The following is a 15,319-nucleotide window of genomic DNA, read 5'->3' as shown; positions in this document are numbered from 1 at the left end:
CGCAACCCTTTGGGTGAAGAAGTTCCTCCTGACCTCAGTCCTACATCTGCTTCCCTTTATTTTGAGGCAATGCCCCCTAGTCCTAGTTTCATCTGCTAGTGGAAACAACCTCTCTGCCTCCACCTTATCTATTCCCTTCATAATCTTATATGTTTCTATTAGATCTCCCCTCATTCTTCTGAATTCCAATGAGTATAGTCCCAGCCTACTCAGTCTCTCCTAATAATCCAACGCCCTCAACTCTGGAATCAACCGAGTGAATCTCCTCTGCACCCCCTCCAGTGCTAGTATATCCCTTCTCAAGTAAGGAGACCAAAACTGCACACAGTACTCCAGGTGTGGCCTCACCAGGATGCTATACAGCTGCAGCATAGCCTCCCTGTTTTTAAACTCCATCCATCTAGCAATGCCAGACAAAATTCCATTTGCCTTTTTAATTACCTGCTGCACCTGCAATCCTACTTTTGGCGATTCACACACAAGAACACCCAAGTCCCTCTGCACAGCAGCATGCTGCAATTTTTTACCATTTAAAACATCGTCCGTTTTGCTGTTATTCCTAATGGTGTGGCAAAGGTTCTCGATGCCTTTAGGGAAGAAGTGGGCACCCTGGGAGACAGAATGCTTTGTTTCCCCCTCCAACTCTATTTTGATTTAGTCCACGCCCCCTCTTCATTAACTCCCCCTCATTTTATATTTTGACGTCAGCATTGCCCTGAACAGGCTTTGCCTGTCAGTAGATAATTGCCCATATGGGTGATTTCCTGCTAGTGCAGAAAAAAATATAATAAAGTCTGTTCATGATGGTGTCTTTTTTCTCATTATACATAAAAATAATAAAATACATATTTTATATAACCGTGCCCGATTTAGGGGGAGAAAAGAAAAATAAAGGGTACTATTTGGCTGTATAAAAAAGGAAAAAATAACTCATGGTGTGGACAGTGGAGTGAGGTTTGATCACTGGCACCTTCCTCCTGTCACAGTTAGAACAACTGTTCTCACCTGTTAAAGGTGTTAAAGGCTTTCCGATGTCTCAAATCAAACCTGACACTTTTCAATAAAATACTTCACAATTACCTGTGACTTGAATGCACCTTTTGGGGAAATCTGAGACTCCTGGGCTAAAATCTCAGTCGTCCGTAAAAGTGACCGAAGATCTGAGAAATGCTTGCTTTCAGTTTGGAGCTTTGCCTGTTTTTCACATGTTTATGTGGATTTCCGCTTGTGCTCCAGTTTCCCCCCACAGTCTAAAAATGTGCAGATTAGGTGAATTAACCATGGTAAAATGCAGGGTCACGGAGGTATGGTAGGGAAATTGTTCTGAGCAGGATGCTGTTTGGAGGGTCGGTGCAGAGTCAATGGGCTGAATAGCCTCATTCCGCACAGTCAGGATTCCTTGAAACTAAAATAATCCAGAGTAAGGATGGGGTGTCAGTCATGGCTCAGGGGTTGCACTCAGGAGGCAATAGGTTTGAACTCATGTCCGAAATATAGGATCAAATTCTGATATAGCAGCGAGGTAACACTTCACTGACAGAAATATTGACTGGTGTAATTGTCCCCGTGATGTTATTCTGAAGGGCAGGGGAGTTCTTGTTGGTGAACGACTCCATTCTTATCCATCAATAAACATCACTAAATAGACTAATTGGCTATAACCATATTTCTATTTGTGGGAGCTCACTGTGCACATTTCCCATGCTGCATTTCCTACATTACAAAAATCATTACACTTCAGAAGAACCACATTGCCTGTGAAGCATTGTGCGACATCCTATCATGAAAGCTACTATAAAAATGCAAACTTCTATTAACAAAGAAGGAAAAAAAGCCAAATATGGAACAGTAAGAAAGAGGACATCAATCACTCATTACCGTGTCAGACACAAAGCTGATTTATTTAATCTACATTGAGAATACTGAACCCCAGGCTAGTTACAGGGATTACTAATGTCAACTGAAATCAAGTCCAACTGTCAAAATAAACGTGGTCCAATCCTGGATGTGAAGAACAACAAAACCATACCACTGCAGTTACTGGTGAACTCGCTGGTGTCTCATCACACTGGATGACTGAGTGAACCTCTTGCCACACTTGGAGCAGGTAAAAGGTCTCTCCCCAGTGTGAACTCGCTGGTGTCTCAGCAGGTTGCACGATCGAGTGAACCCCTTCCCGCACACAGAGCAGATGAACGGTTTCTCCCCAGTGTGAACTCTCTGGTGTTTGGTGAGGTGAGACGATTGTCTGAACCCAATCCCGCAGTGAGAGCACCTGAACGGTCTCTCATCGGTGTGAACGCGCCGATGGCGCATCAGTTCCCCGGAGCTTTTAAAGCACGTCCCACAGTCTGGGCATTCAAAAGGTCTCTCCTCAGTGTGAACCCTCCAGTGAGCCTGCAGATGGGACGGCCGAGTGAATCCCTTCCCACACACGGAGCAGGTAAACGATCGCTCTCCAGTGTGCACTCGCTGGTGTAGCAGCAGGGAAGCTGAACGAGTGAAACCCTTACCACACTTGGAGCAGGTGAATGAGGTATCCCCGGTGTGAACTCGCTGGTGCTTCAGCAGGTTGGACAACCAAGTGAATCCCTTCCCGCATTTGGAGCAGGTGAAGGATTTCTCCCGAGTGTGAACCTGCTGGTGTTTCAGCAGACTGGACAACTGAGCAAATCCCTTCCCACACGTGGAGCAGGTGAATGGCCTCCCCCCGCTGTGAATTTGCTGGTGTCTTATCAGGCTGGAAGACTGAGTGAATTCCTCACCACACTCAAAGCAGGCGAATGGTCTCTCCCCAGTGTGAACTCGCTGGTGGGTCAGCAGATTGAATGAGTGACTGAACCCCTTCCCGCACACGGAGCAGATGAATGGCTTCTCCCCGGTGTGAACTCTCTGGTGTTTGGTGAGGTGAGACGATTGTCTGAATCCAGTCCCGCAGTGAGAGCACCTGAACGGTCTCTCATCCGTGTGAACGCGCCGATGACGCATCAGTTCCCCAGAGCTTTTAAAGCACTTCCCACAGTCTGGGCATTCAAAAGGTCTCTCCTCAGTGTGAACCCTCCAGTGAGCCTGCAGATGGGATGGCCGAGTGAATCCCTTCCCACACACGGTGCAGGTAAACGGCCTTGCTCCAATGTGACCGTGCTGATGATCTTCTTGGTCAAATAGCTTTTCTTCAACCTGATTGCATTTGTGCTCTGACAGGCCAGATGATTGGGGGAAGCTTTGTCCACAATCGGAACATATGTACAGTTCGTCTCCGCTGTGATCAGAGATATTTTCTTCCATGTTCAATAACTGATGGTCAGATTGTGATGAATTGGGTGACTCCATCAGATCCATGTGTGATGTTTGGTGTCAGCTTCCCAACTGCAAATCCTCCCTTCTGAATAACCTCTGAAATGGAATTAAAACAGGTAAAAGGATGTTTGAAAGAGCCCACAAAAACACAAAGACAGGTTGTGAAATTGACATGAATGAATCTGGGCACCTGAGGGGCTGGCACGAGGAAAAAGTAGCGATGAAAGCTGCTGAATTGTTACAGAAACGAAAACAGCAGCTGCTGGACAAGCTCAGCAGGTCTGGCAGCATCTGTGAAGAGAAATCAGAGTTAAATGTTTCACGTCTGGTGACCCTTCCTCTGTTCTGAGCGCGGGTCACCAGAACTGAAACTCTACACAGATGGTGCCAGACCTGCTGAGCTTGTCCAACAGCTGCTGTTCTTGTTCCCGATTTACAGCATCTGCAGTTCTTTCGGTTTTTATTTTGTTACAGAAACCATTCTGGATTACTCATGTCCTTCAGGAAGGGAAACTGCCATACTTTGAGCTCACAGACGACTTTGCAAAATTTAAAACTGCATTGCGTATACCAGGTCTTTATGCACATCAGAAACAGCAGAAGTCCTAATGGCAATCCCTGGGGAGCTCCACTACTAACCTTCCCTCAGTCTGACAAATATCCATTAACCAGTGATCTCCCACGTCTCAGTCAATTTCGTATTCAAGTTGATGCTGTCCCTTTTATTGCACGAGCTCTAACCTCACTCATAAGTCGGCTGCATGGCATTTAATCAAATGCATTTTGAAAGTCCACGTAAAGCCCATCAATAACACTAACCTTAACAACCCTCTCTGTGAGCTCATTAAAAAATATAAGCAGGTTGTTAAACATGAGTTGCCTTTAACAAATCCTCAATGGCTTTTCTTAATTAACCCAACTGTTCTCAAGCGACTGCAAATTTGTCTTCAACTTTTGATTTTTGAAGCTCCCCCACCACCAAGAACTGACTGGTCTCTTGTTGCTGAGCTTGTCTTTACCTTCTTTCTTGAACAGAAGTGTAACATCTGTAACTCTCCGTCCTCAGTCACCACACATGCATCCAAGAAAAACTGGATGATTACAGCTATCGCCTCTACAATTTCCACACTCACTACCTTCAGTAACCCTTGAATGCATTTCAATTAGAGGGTGGTGAGTGAGTGGATGGAACGAGCTGCCAGAGGAGGCATTTACAATTGTAACATGTAAAAGGCATCTGGACGGTTACATGAACAGGAAGGGTTTAAGAGGGATTTGGGCCAAATGCCAACAAATGGGACTATGTCAGAAAGGGGTGTCTGGTTGACGCAGACAAGTTGGACTGAATGGCCTGTTTCTGTGCTGTATGACTCTGTAGTCTCGATGCCTCATCAATTTTAACATACAGCCAATCCAATTCAATCCACTGTTCAATTTTATACTCTGAAGGTGTCTTAATTTCCTCCTATTTTTCTATGGCCTGAGTGGCATCGTTTTCCTTTATAAAGTCAGACACAAAATCTATACTATCTGGAATTAACAGTCTAATGATGACCGTGAATCCATTGTCGATTGCTGGAAAAACCTATCTGGTTCACTAATACCCTTTAGGGAAGGAAACTGAGGTTGTTGACTTGCTCGCCAAGCTGGCTTGTTTTTGTTCTGATGTTTCGTCACCATGCTAGGTGACATAATTAGTGGAGCCTCCAATGAAGCGATGTTATTCTACTCCACTTGGAATTTATACTGTCCGGTCCATTATGGTGAGTAGTGTCATTTCCGGTTTTGATCTGTATGGGTTTTTATATGGGGTACAATTCTATATGTTTGTTGACTGAAGTATGGGTGGAGAACCATGCCTCTAGGAATTCCCATGCATGTCTATGTTTGGCTTGGGCTACTATGGTTACCTTGTCCCAGTTAAAGTGATGGCCTTTGTTGTCTGAATGTACAGATATTAAGGAGAGTTCATCATGCCGTTTTGCTGCTAGTTGATGGTCGTGTATTCTGATGGCTAGTTTCCTTCTTGTCTGTCCAATGTAATGTTTGTGGCAGTCATTGCACGGTATTTTGTAAACCAGGATGTGGGAATGGGGTCTTTAATCCTTGTAAGTCGTAGAGTTGCTGTGAGCTTGTGGGCCACCATGATTCCTAGCGGTCTTAGGAGCCTTGTTATGCTTACAAGGATTAAAGACCCCATTTCCACAACATGCAGAATGAATGTGGTTTACAAAATACCATGCAATGACTGCCACAAACATTACATCAGACAGACAGGAAGGAAACTAGCCATCAGAATACATGAACGTCAGCTAACGGCATGATGAACTCTCCTTAATATATGTGCATTCAGACAATGAAGGCCATCAGTTTAACTGGGACAAGATAACTACAGTAGCCCAAGCCAAACATAGACGTGCATGGGAATTCCTAGAGGCATGGTTCTCCACCCATAATTCAATCAACAAACATATAGAATTGTACCCCATATACAAATCCATACAGATCAAAACCAGAAATGACACTACTCACCATAACGGACCAGACAGTATAAATTCCAAGTGGAGTAGAATAACATCGTCTCATCGGAGGCTCCACTGATGATGTCACCTAGCATGGTGATGAAACATCTGAACAAGAACAAGCCATCTCGGCGAGCAAGTTAACAACCTCATCCACAACCCGAGCTACAGATTTTTGCCAATACTTTGAAGGGAAAGAAACTGCCATTTTTGCCTGGTCTAGCTACATGTGACTCCGGGCCCAAGCAAATGTGGCTGACTCTTATCTGGGCAATTAGGGATGGGCAATAAATGCTGCCTAGCCAGTGACACTGTCATCCCGTGAAAGAATAAAAAAAATCTTGATAACTCAGCATACTTTTCAGTTCACAATTGGATTGACCACTCCTTTTACCACCTTTTTGTCAGTTATATGCCCGTTGAACACATTTTGATTCACTTCTATGTTAGCTTCCAGTCTTTTTATATATTCTCTCTTTGTTACAGTTGTTTGCTGAATCAATTCCCCAAGAAACCTTCCAAACTCTGCTTGGTTCACAGTTGAATTATCAATTGGATATTTGTAACAAGCGCACTTTCCTTTTCCATCCTAATTTTTCTCTGCCTTGTCATCTAGGAAGTCTTGGATTTATTTGCCCAATCTGTCCCTTTCATAGGAATTTACCTTGACCATGTCAACACTATTTCTTCTTTAAAGCTGGTCCATTGTTCAGCTACAGTTTTGATTCCAAAACATCTGGGTCAGAATCATTCATACCCCATTGAGGTTGGCTTCCCACCAATTAATTATTCTTACTCTGAGCTGAAGTCTTTGTCCACAGGTAGAGAAGACAAATCTTTTCACCAAAATGTTCCAAACTTGACGATATTCATACTCTGATGAATTGAGGGCCTCTGTCACATCTTGAATTGACACTTAGCTTGAGTTTCCAACTGTAATCCATCTTCCTCTACTATTCTGCAGAAATTCAGAAGAAAGAAACATTTCACTTGAAAGAAAGCAAGACACTGCAAAAACTGGAGATCCGAAATGAAAACAGAAAATACTGGAAAAACATAGCAGGTCCAACAGCATCCATATAAAGGAAATCAGAGCTACCTGTTCATCATTCAAAACACTAACACTTTCTTTCTCCATAGATGCTGCCTGATGGTATGAAGTTAAATGCAGTGGATATCTGAAGAGACTTGTGGGATTGGGTGCATACTTCTTTAAATTGGCACAAACAGGTGCAGAAAATAATCAAGAAAGCCAAAAGAATGTTGGCCTTTATATATAGAGAAATGGAGTACAAGGATGCAACAATTTGCAGCAGTCATATAAAACTCTGGTTAGACCATGCTTGGAACACTGTGAGCAGGTCTGAGCACCACATCTGAGGAAGGATATACTAGCCTTGGACAGAGTACAATGTAGGTTTCCTTGAATGACACCTGGACTTCAGGGTTAAGTTATAAGGAGAGATGATACAAATTAGGCCTGTTTTGTCTTGAATTTAGAAGGTTATAAGGTGATCTGATTGAAGTCTTCAGGGTATTAATAAGAAAACTAGACAGATATACCATTTCCACTAGTTGGGGATTCTATAAAGGGGGCGGCGGTCGCATCGCCTGAAATTTTAGGGCCATTCAGGAGAGAGGTGAGGAAGCACTTCTACACTAAAACGGTGGCAGGTGTTTGGAACTCGCATCTAGTATCGTTTGTGGAAGAAAGACCAACTTTAGATCAACGATAGATTTATTTTTTTTGCTGAGCACAGCTATTTATTATGGGGTGTGAGCCAAAGGAAAAGTATGTGGAACCAGGCCACACATCAGCTATCAACTCCTTGAATGGCAGAACTGGAGGGAGGGGCTGAATGGCTTACGCCGTTCCCACGTCCCGTAACTGACCTTTATCCAGGGACTCTCTGCAACATCTCTTTTTTGCTTTGCGTTTGTTGCGTATGAATCATTCCCTCTTCACCCATGTACAAGGAGGTTGTAACGTCCATTGCCAGTCAGTCGAGGAAAGACATTCTCAATGTTAAGTCCGCTGGCTCAAGAATATGCGCACTGCTGCCCATTCACCCCGCCCCTCCTTTACAAATATGGCCACCAGCACCCGGGCGCGTCGCCCAAAAGGCGGCCCCACAGATTCACGGTTAATGCGGGACCGCGAGTATCTTATTCGGGATTTGTTCCATCCGCTATACATTTACGAAGCCTCCCTTCCCACTCGATCGCCTCCAGCTCTCTCCTGGTTTGATGTATTTTTTTCTCTCACCGGTGACGGAGCCGGAACAACCGCCTCCTGGCTCCGCACTGCACACGTCGTACTGCGCATACTCCAGAAAAGGGAAGCCACTGCGCAGTCTCCAACCGTGCCAGCACCCCCCCCCCCCCAAAAGCTCCCGCGCCTGCGCGATGGTAGGGCGTGGTCTATCTTATTACAATTGACAACAAGACATAGGAACCGATATAGACCATTCAGCCCATCGAGTCAGCTCTGCCTTTCAATGAAATGCGACTGATTTGATCATCTTTGCAATTTGTTCAGCATGGAACAGTTAACGTCATGTATCTTCCGGGTTCCGCCACCATTATTCAATGTAATCATGGCAGATTATTCAACTCCGTACCTTGCTCCTGCTCTCTCCCCGTACGTTTTGATCCCTTTAGCATGAAGAACCATGTCTAACTCCATCTTGAAAACATTCAATGGTTTGCTCTTAACAACTTTGCATGGCAGAGAATTCCACAGGCTCACCACAACCCTATCCTACATTTACCACAGCTAACAATCTTCGGCCTGTGGAAGGAAACCAACACAGACGCGGGAAGAATATATAAACTCCACACAGTCACCCAAAGCTGGGATTGAACCCAGATCCCTGGCACTGTGAGGCAGTAATGTTAACCACTCAGTCACTGCGCCACGCCATATCCTTAAGAAGGGTCTAGGCCTGAAACGTCAGCCTCTCTGCTCCTATGATGCTGCTTGGCCTGCTGTGTTCATCCAGCCCTGCACCTTGTTGTCCCTTAAACAGTGATCCCTGGTTCTGGACTCCATGGTTGTAGGAGACATCCTTCATGCATTTACTCCAGAATTTTACGGGTTTCTATTACATACCCTCTGCAGACATGGGTGGCACAGTGGAACAGATGCTGTTCAGAGGGTTGGTGTGGACTCCATAGGCTGAATGGCCTGCTTCCACAGTGTGGGAAGTTCTTCAATTCGTGCTTCTAAACTCCAGCGAATATAATTCCAAATGATTCAGTCTCTCTTCGTATGTAAGTCCTGCCATCCCAGGAATCAGTCTAGTAAAACTTTGTTGCACTCCCTTCATAGCCAGAACATCCTTCTTCAGCTAAGGAGACCAAATCTGTGCAGCACGTAATATTCTGGGTCTCTGCGTAAACAGTAAAATGTAGCCTATAGCACCTTCGTTCATCCTGGCATCACTAAGTTTGCAGTCCCCTCTCATTCCAGAGAAGCAATCATTGCCTTTCACCTTCCCGAAGTCACCTCTGTTGTTTTCATCACTGGACCTGAAATGTTAACTCTGCTTTCTCTCCACAGATGGTGCCAGACCTGCAGATGTTTTCCAGCAATTTCTGTTTTTGTTTGTGACAATCTGATGTTGTTCGGTAGATGTCCTGCAGGAAGGGACAAAAGAGGCTGATGCTGACAGGGACCAGATTTGAGGCATATGAAGGGCCATCACAAATAAAGGTGTCGTTCAACTCATCTGATTGCAGAGCCCAGAGCTAGAAATGATCAGGAGCCTCTCACAGAATTTGTTCAGTGTCTTGACTTGAAGAGACTATGACTGAAAGTATAAAAGTACATTTCACTGGAGTGGGTTATAAAATGGCGGAAAGTTCCAGCAGAGAAAAAGGCAATACTGATTGGATTTATTGTAGTCATGTGTACCTAAGTATTGTGAAAAATTTTGTTTTGTGAGCAGTACAGACAGATGATAACAAACAAGGACATACAGGTCATAGGGTATTTATACACAGCGAGACATAGAAGGTTATGGCTGCACAGGAGGTGCACAAAGCAAGATCGACATTATTTGAAGTTAGAGAGATCCATTCAGCAGTCTAACAACAGCGGGGATGAAGCTGTTCTTGAACCTGTTGGTGCGTGTGTTCAAGCTTCTGTATCTTCTGCCTGACGGGAAGAGGTTGGAGGACAGCATTACCAGGAAGGGTCTTTGATGATGTTGGTGGCCTTTCCATGGGTGGGAGGTTGGCTTCTGCGATGGTCTGGGCTGTAGACACAACTTCCTGCAGTTTCTTATGGTCCTGGGCTGAGCAGTTGCTGTACCAAGCCATGATGCACCCTGATAGAATGCTTTCTCTGATGCATCTGTTAAAGTTGGTGAGGGTCAGTGAAGCAAGCACCCGACGGCAAATGTGGTTTGTTTGCCAGTGAAATTCACTGTTTTCAAGGTGGGGACCACTGAAGTGGAGCGGAGACATTGATTAATTTTGCTGGTTGTCAAGCTTGTGAATGTTCCTATTCCCACCCATATCCCTGTTAACACCACAACTCTCAGGATATGAGTCAAGTGTTAGCTGTGCCTGTTGGTCCACTGGTGGAATGGATAATGTATCTGACTTAGAGATCAAGAGATTGCAAATTCAACACCTACAACTCCTCCTGTCACTTCATGGGCAACACAGTTGCTCAGTGGTTAGAACGGCTACCTCACAGCACCAGGTTCAATTCACCCTCGGGCAACTGTCTGGAGTTTGCGCAATCTCCCTGGGTTTCCTCTGGGTGATCCGGTTTCCTCCCAAAATCCAAACATGTGCATGTTAAGTGAATTGGCCAATAGAAATGCAGGGTTACAGGAATAAGGTAGAGGAGATGGGACTGTATGGGACACTTTTTGGAGGGTCAGTGTGAATGCGATGGGCCAAATGGCCTGCTTCCACATTGTAGGGATTCTATGGAAGGGAGGGGCAGCACAGCACCAAGGACCTGGGTTCAATTCTAACCTTGGGTGACTGTTTATGTGCAGTTTGCATGTTCTCCCCGTGTCTGTGTGGATTTCTGCCAGGTGCTCTGGTTTCTTCCCAGAGTCCAGAAATGTGCAGTTTGGGTGGATAGGCTGTGTTAAATTGTCCGCAAGTGAATTAGCCCTGGTAAATGTGGGGTTACAGGGTTGGAGGGGGATGCTCTTCGGATGGTCAGTGTAGACCCGATGGGCTGAATGGCCTCTATATGTTCTGTCGGGGTGCTATGATTTTATGATTCACCCATTAGCAAACTGATTTGAAAGCAGCTGGTCATAGCGGTCAACAGCATAGAATAAGGCCATCATTTGCGGCATGGAGTATAACAGCAAGGAGATAATGTTGAAGTTGTACAGAGCGTTGGTCAGGCCACAGCTGGAGTACTGTGTGCAGTTCTGGTCACCTCACCACAGGAAAGATGTGATAGCATTAGAGGGGATACAGAGGAGATTCACCAGAACGTTGCCTGGGATGCAACTATTGAGCTATAAGGAGAGACTAGATAGGCTTGGATTGTATTCTTTAGAGTAGAGAGGACATGATTGAGATGTATAAGGTTATGAAGGGTATGGACAGGATGAATAGAGAGCAGCCGTTCCCCTTGACTGAGGGGTTAATCACGAGAGGGCTTAGTTTTAGGGTAAGGGCCTGGAGATTCAGTGGGGGTATGGGAAAAAGACTTTTTCGTAGGGTGGTGGGAATCTGGAATATAATGCCTGGGAAAATAGTGGAGCCTGGAAACCTTACAAACTTTAAAAAAAAAATTTGGATGAGCATTTCAAATATCATAAAATTCAAGGGTATGGGACAAAGTTATGTTGGTGCAGACTCGATGGGCCGAAGGGCCTTTCTGCACTGTATGAATCTATGTCTGCACCAGTCAGAAAAAAAGCACATTGGTTTTTAAATTCCACTTCCGAGTGCTTGGCCCACAACCTTGACTGCCTTGGTATCACAAGCGCATATCTGAATACTTCTTGAAAATTATCATGGTTTCAGCCTCTTCCACCGTTTCAGGCAGCGAGTTCCAGATTCCCACCCTTTGTCTTTTTCCCCCTCACTTTCCTTTCAATCTCCTGCCCATTACTTCGAATGGTAATTGATCAAGGGCAGAAGTTCATTCCTGTTTACTCTATCTATCCACCTCAATAGTTGGCAGGAGTTAAACTTACATGCGAAACCCCAATGGATTATGAGCTATAGCCTTAACCACTTGGCTATAAGTAAATTCCTTGTGGATATGACAATTTGGATGTCTCTGTGGCCATGGACTCAATGTAAAACTCTGAATATTCTGACATCGACCTTCGGTCAACTTATTCATGCTGCAAAGTGTTTCTTTCATTCTCTTCTCCGAGACCTATAACGTTCCTACATGTAGATATGAAAGAGCAAAAACAAAGTTGCTGGAAAAGCTCAGCAGGTCTGGCGGCATCTGTGAAGGAAAATATCAGAGTTAATGTTTCGGGTCCGGTGACTGAGGAAAAGTCACCGGACCCAAAACATTAACTCTGATTTTTTTCTTCACAGATGCTGCCAGACCTGCTGAGCTTTTCTAGCAACTTTGTTTTTGTTCCTGATTTTCAGTATCCGCAGTTCTTTTGGTTTTTATTAAATATGAAAGAGGTCTTACTTCAAAATAACATCAAGAAATTGAAATAAAACTAAGAACTGCAGATGCTAGTCTTCTGAAACGAGAACAGGAATTGCTGGAGAAACGCAGCAGGTCAGGCACTATCTGCGGAGAGAGAAAATCTGAACTTTCAGAAACAATCCTTCAGTGCACAGTGCATTTCATTGTTTTGTTCACCTCCCTGCCCTTTCTCTCACTGATCAATGTAATTGAAATTAAAAGTACCTCAAAACTGACAGAACGATCCAATGTCACGGCCTTTCGAGCGATGAAACATTTGGCAATAAAATCTGGAGTAATACTGGCCCTTGATTGTATGATGGTGTCCGAAACTGTTAGAGCTGGAAATCTGTGAATGAAAAATAATACAGGCTGGATCAGTGAAGAGAAAGAAAATGTTAACATTTCAAGTCCAAAAAACTCTTGTGCCTAAAGGAGATTCATACTGGACTCAAAATGTCTTCTCTCTCCGTCAGTCCCAGTTTGATAGGACTATCAATAACAGGAAGAGAAATTAATGAGTGACTTGGATGTGTTGGGATGATGGAACAAACAGGAACAACTGAAATAGCTAAACATTACAAGCAATACCTGCTACTTTAGTTGTGGTTGAGTGGTTAAGGTAACAGATTAAGAAAATCCATTGGGGTTTCCCTGTGCAGGTTCAAATCTGACTGACTGTTTCTTCATGGTGCAGATTTTAAATGAGTTCCTGCTTCAAGACAAAAAAAAATCTGCAAAGACTTTTTCTGAAGAAGGGTCTAGGCCTGAAACATCAGCCTTCCTGCTCCTCTGATGCTGCTTGGCCTGCTGTGTTCATCCAGCTCTACACCTTGATATCTCTACAAAGGCCTGCTTGTTTTCTAACGTCCACTTATTTGTTTGCATTCAGGATCTTTGTAGTCTGGAATAGTACAATAGTAAGCTGAGTTGATTGTATCCCGACTTTCTGGGTGTCTCCCATTGTGGGTGCCAATGTAGTTCAGTTCCCCGTGGGGGTGATCATGCTTTCGCCATCTCAAACTATTCCCACATTAGTTTTGAAGCCTTGTCTGGTGCAGATGAAACAAAGAGGGCATTTAAAAATGAGAGATTGTCCACTTAAATCCTACAACAGCAATTTATATTTGCATAGTGTGTTTCGTGCCGTAAAACAACCGGGGGGCCTTTTACAACAGGGAGTAGTGGCCAACAACATGTTAGGCCAGTTCATCCAAAGTTTTCTCAAACTGCTTTATGCTAAGACCTTCTAAAGGATGACAGTGTGAGAGAGAGGGGAAGAAGTGTAGGGAGAGATTTCCACAGCTCACCGATGCTGCAGCAATTTGACTGGGAATCCACAAGATAGCAGAATTGGAGAAGTTCAGAGATCTTGGATTTCTGTGGGGATCCAGGAGATTACAGGGATAAAGACTGCCAAGGCCATGGAGGGATTGAAAATAAGGATGAGAATTTTAAAAACAGGATGTTACTTGATGGGCTGTCAGTGTTGTTCAGTGAGCACAGAGATGAGAGAGCACATTTTCAACAGGAAATCCAATGGATGGGAGATGCAGTCAGCTTCTATCCTCTGTTTTCAGAAAATAACAAAAAAAAGAGGGGTTAATGGACCTGAAACGTTAACACTGTTTCTTTCTCCACAGATGCTGCCAGACCTGCTGAGTTTCTCTAGCAATTATAGAGTCATAGTGATATACAGCATGGAAACAGACCTTTGGGTCCAACTCGTCCATGCCAACCAGATATCCTAAATTAATCTCATCCCATTTGCCAGCATTTAGCCCACATCCCTCTAGACCCTTCCTATTCTTATACCAATCCAGATATCTTTTAAATGGTGTAATTGTACCAGATTCCACAAATTCCTCTGGCAGTTCATTCCATCCATGCACCACGTTCTGCACGATAAAGTTGCCCCTAAGGTCCCTATTAAATCTTTTCCATCTCACCTTAAACGTGTGCCCTCTAGTTTTGGACTCCCCTACCCTGGGAAAAAGACTATGGCTTTTCCACACCCATTGTGATTTTATAAACTTCTGTAAGGTCTCCCCTCAGCCTTGAAAGATTGAGCAAAAATCCACAATAATTAAAATACTGGATAAAAGCCTTTACTTTTCAAAACTCCTAAGAACAAAATGAAAGCTGGGATGGCCTGGGAATGCAGATTGCCTGTCTGGGACTATTATTCAGTCTGGAATCCCAATTTACATTTCTCTTAAAAAAAACAATCAACCAAAACCAACAGACCCTAGCCCAAAACAGCTCTTACACCTCAGACTACACAGCGCAGGTAGTATATGAGTCCTACAGATATACTGGATCGAAACACATTCACACATACCCTAACCATCGGAAAGTCAATTAACTACAGAAAAGAACATCGAAGCTCAGTGAAAACTACAGATTTGAGGGAAGATAATGGGGGCCCACGGGCTGTATAACTGCTAGCTCCGATCTCACCTGAGAGAGAGACTTTTTCAACAACAAGCTTCTGCACAAACAGTTACCCCACAGGCTTCCACCCACAACAAGCAGTTTTGGAACCAAGAAACACAGAGGCCGAACCGAGAGCCAAACCAAGGTCCACATCACAACAAAAGACACCCGAAAGGGAAAGGCAATCAGACCTTCCTGGGATAACAAGGTGTAGAGCTGGATGAACACAGCAGGCCAAGCAGCATCATAGGAGCAGAAAGGCTGACGTTTCGGGCCTAGACCCTTCATCAGAAATGGGGGAGGGGAAGGGGGTTCTGAAATAAATAGGGAGAGAGGGGTAGGCGGATAGAAGATGGATAGAGGAGAAGATAGGTGGAGAGGAAACAGACAGGTGGGGATGGTTTTGGCTTGCGGTAGT

At 44.3% G+C, this 15,319-nt stretch overlaps 1 protein-coding gene and 1 long non-coding RNA gene across 2 annotated transcripts in view; both read right to left on the bottom strand.

Annotated features, from left to right (window-relative positions):
* LOC109926059 (zinc finger protein 721-like) overlaps positions 1-8,133 on the bottom strand; it is a 45,310-nt gene extending 37,177 nt beyond the window's left edge. Inside the window, exons 1-3 of the mRNA XM_048619393.1 lie at positions 7,716-8,133; positions 6,619-6,780; positions 2,042-3,396 (exon numbers count right to left, since the gene is read on the bottom strand). Of these exons, the coding sequence (XP_048475350.1) occupies positions 2,042-3,342 (1,301 nt within the window). The 5' untranslated portion in view covers positions 3,343-3,396; positions 6,619-6,780; positions 7,716-8,133. The remainder of the gene's footprint in view (positions 1-2,041; positions 3,397-6,618; positions 6,781-7,715) is intronic.
* A 1,973-nt stretch (positions 8,134-10,106) lies between these two features.
* On the bottom strand, positions 10,107-13,175 carry LOC109926058. Its single transcript, XR_007265962.1, has 3 exons — positions 13,057-13,175; positions 12,691-12,814; positions 10,107-10,272 (listed from the first exon to the last, which is right to left on the bottom strand). It is a non-coding gene; the product is annotated as an uncharacterized LOC109926058 (long non-coding RNA).
* Between the last annotated feature and the right edge of the window lie 2,144 nt (positions 13,176-15,319).

This window comes from Rhincodon typus, chromosome 42 (genome assembly GCF_021869965.1).
Source record: "Rhincodon typus isolate 14 chromosome 42, sRhiTyp1.1, whole genome shotgun sequence".
In the NCBI taxonomy this organism is placed as follows: domain Eukaryota; kingdom Metazoa; phylum Chordata; class Chondrichthyes; order Orectolobiformes; family Rhincodontidae; genus Rhincodon; species Rhincodon typus.
Note: the sequence above shows the minus strand (reverse complement) of the source record. Positions and strands in the feature narration are given on the sequence as shown.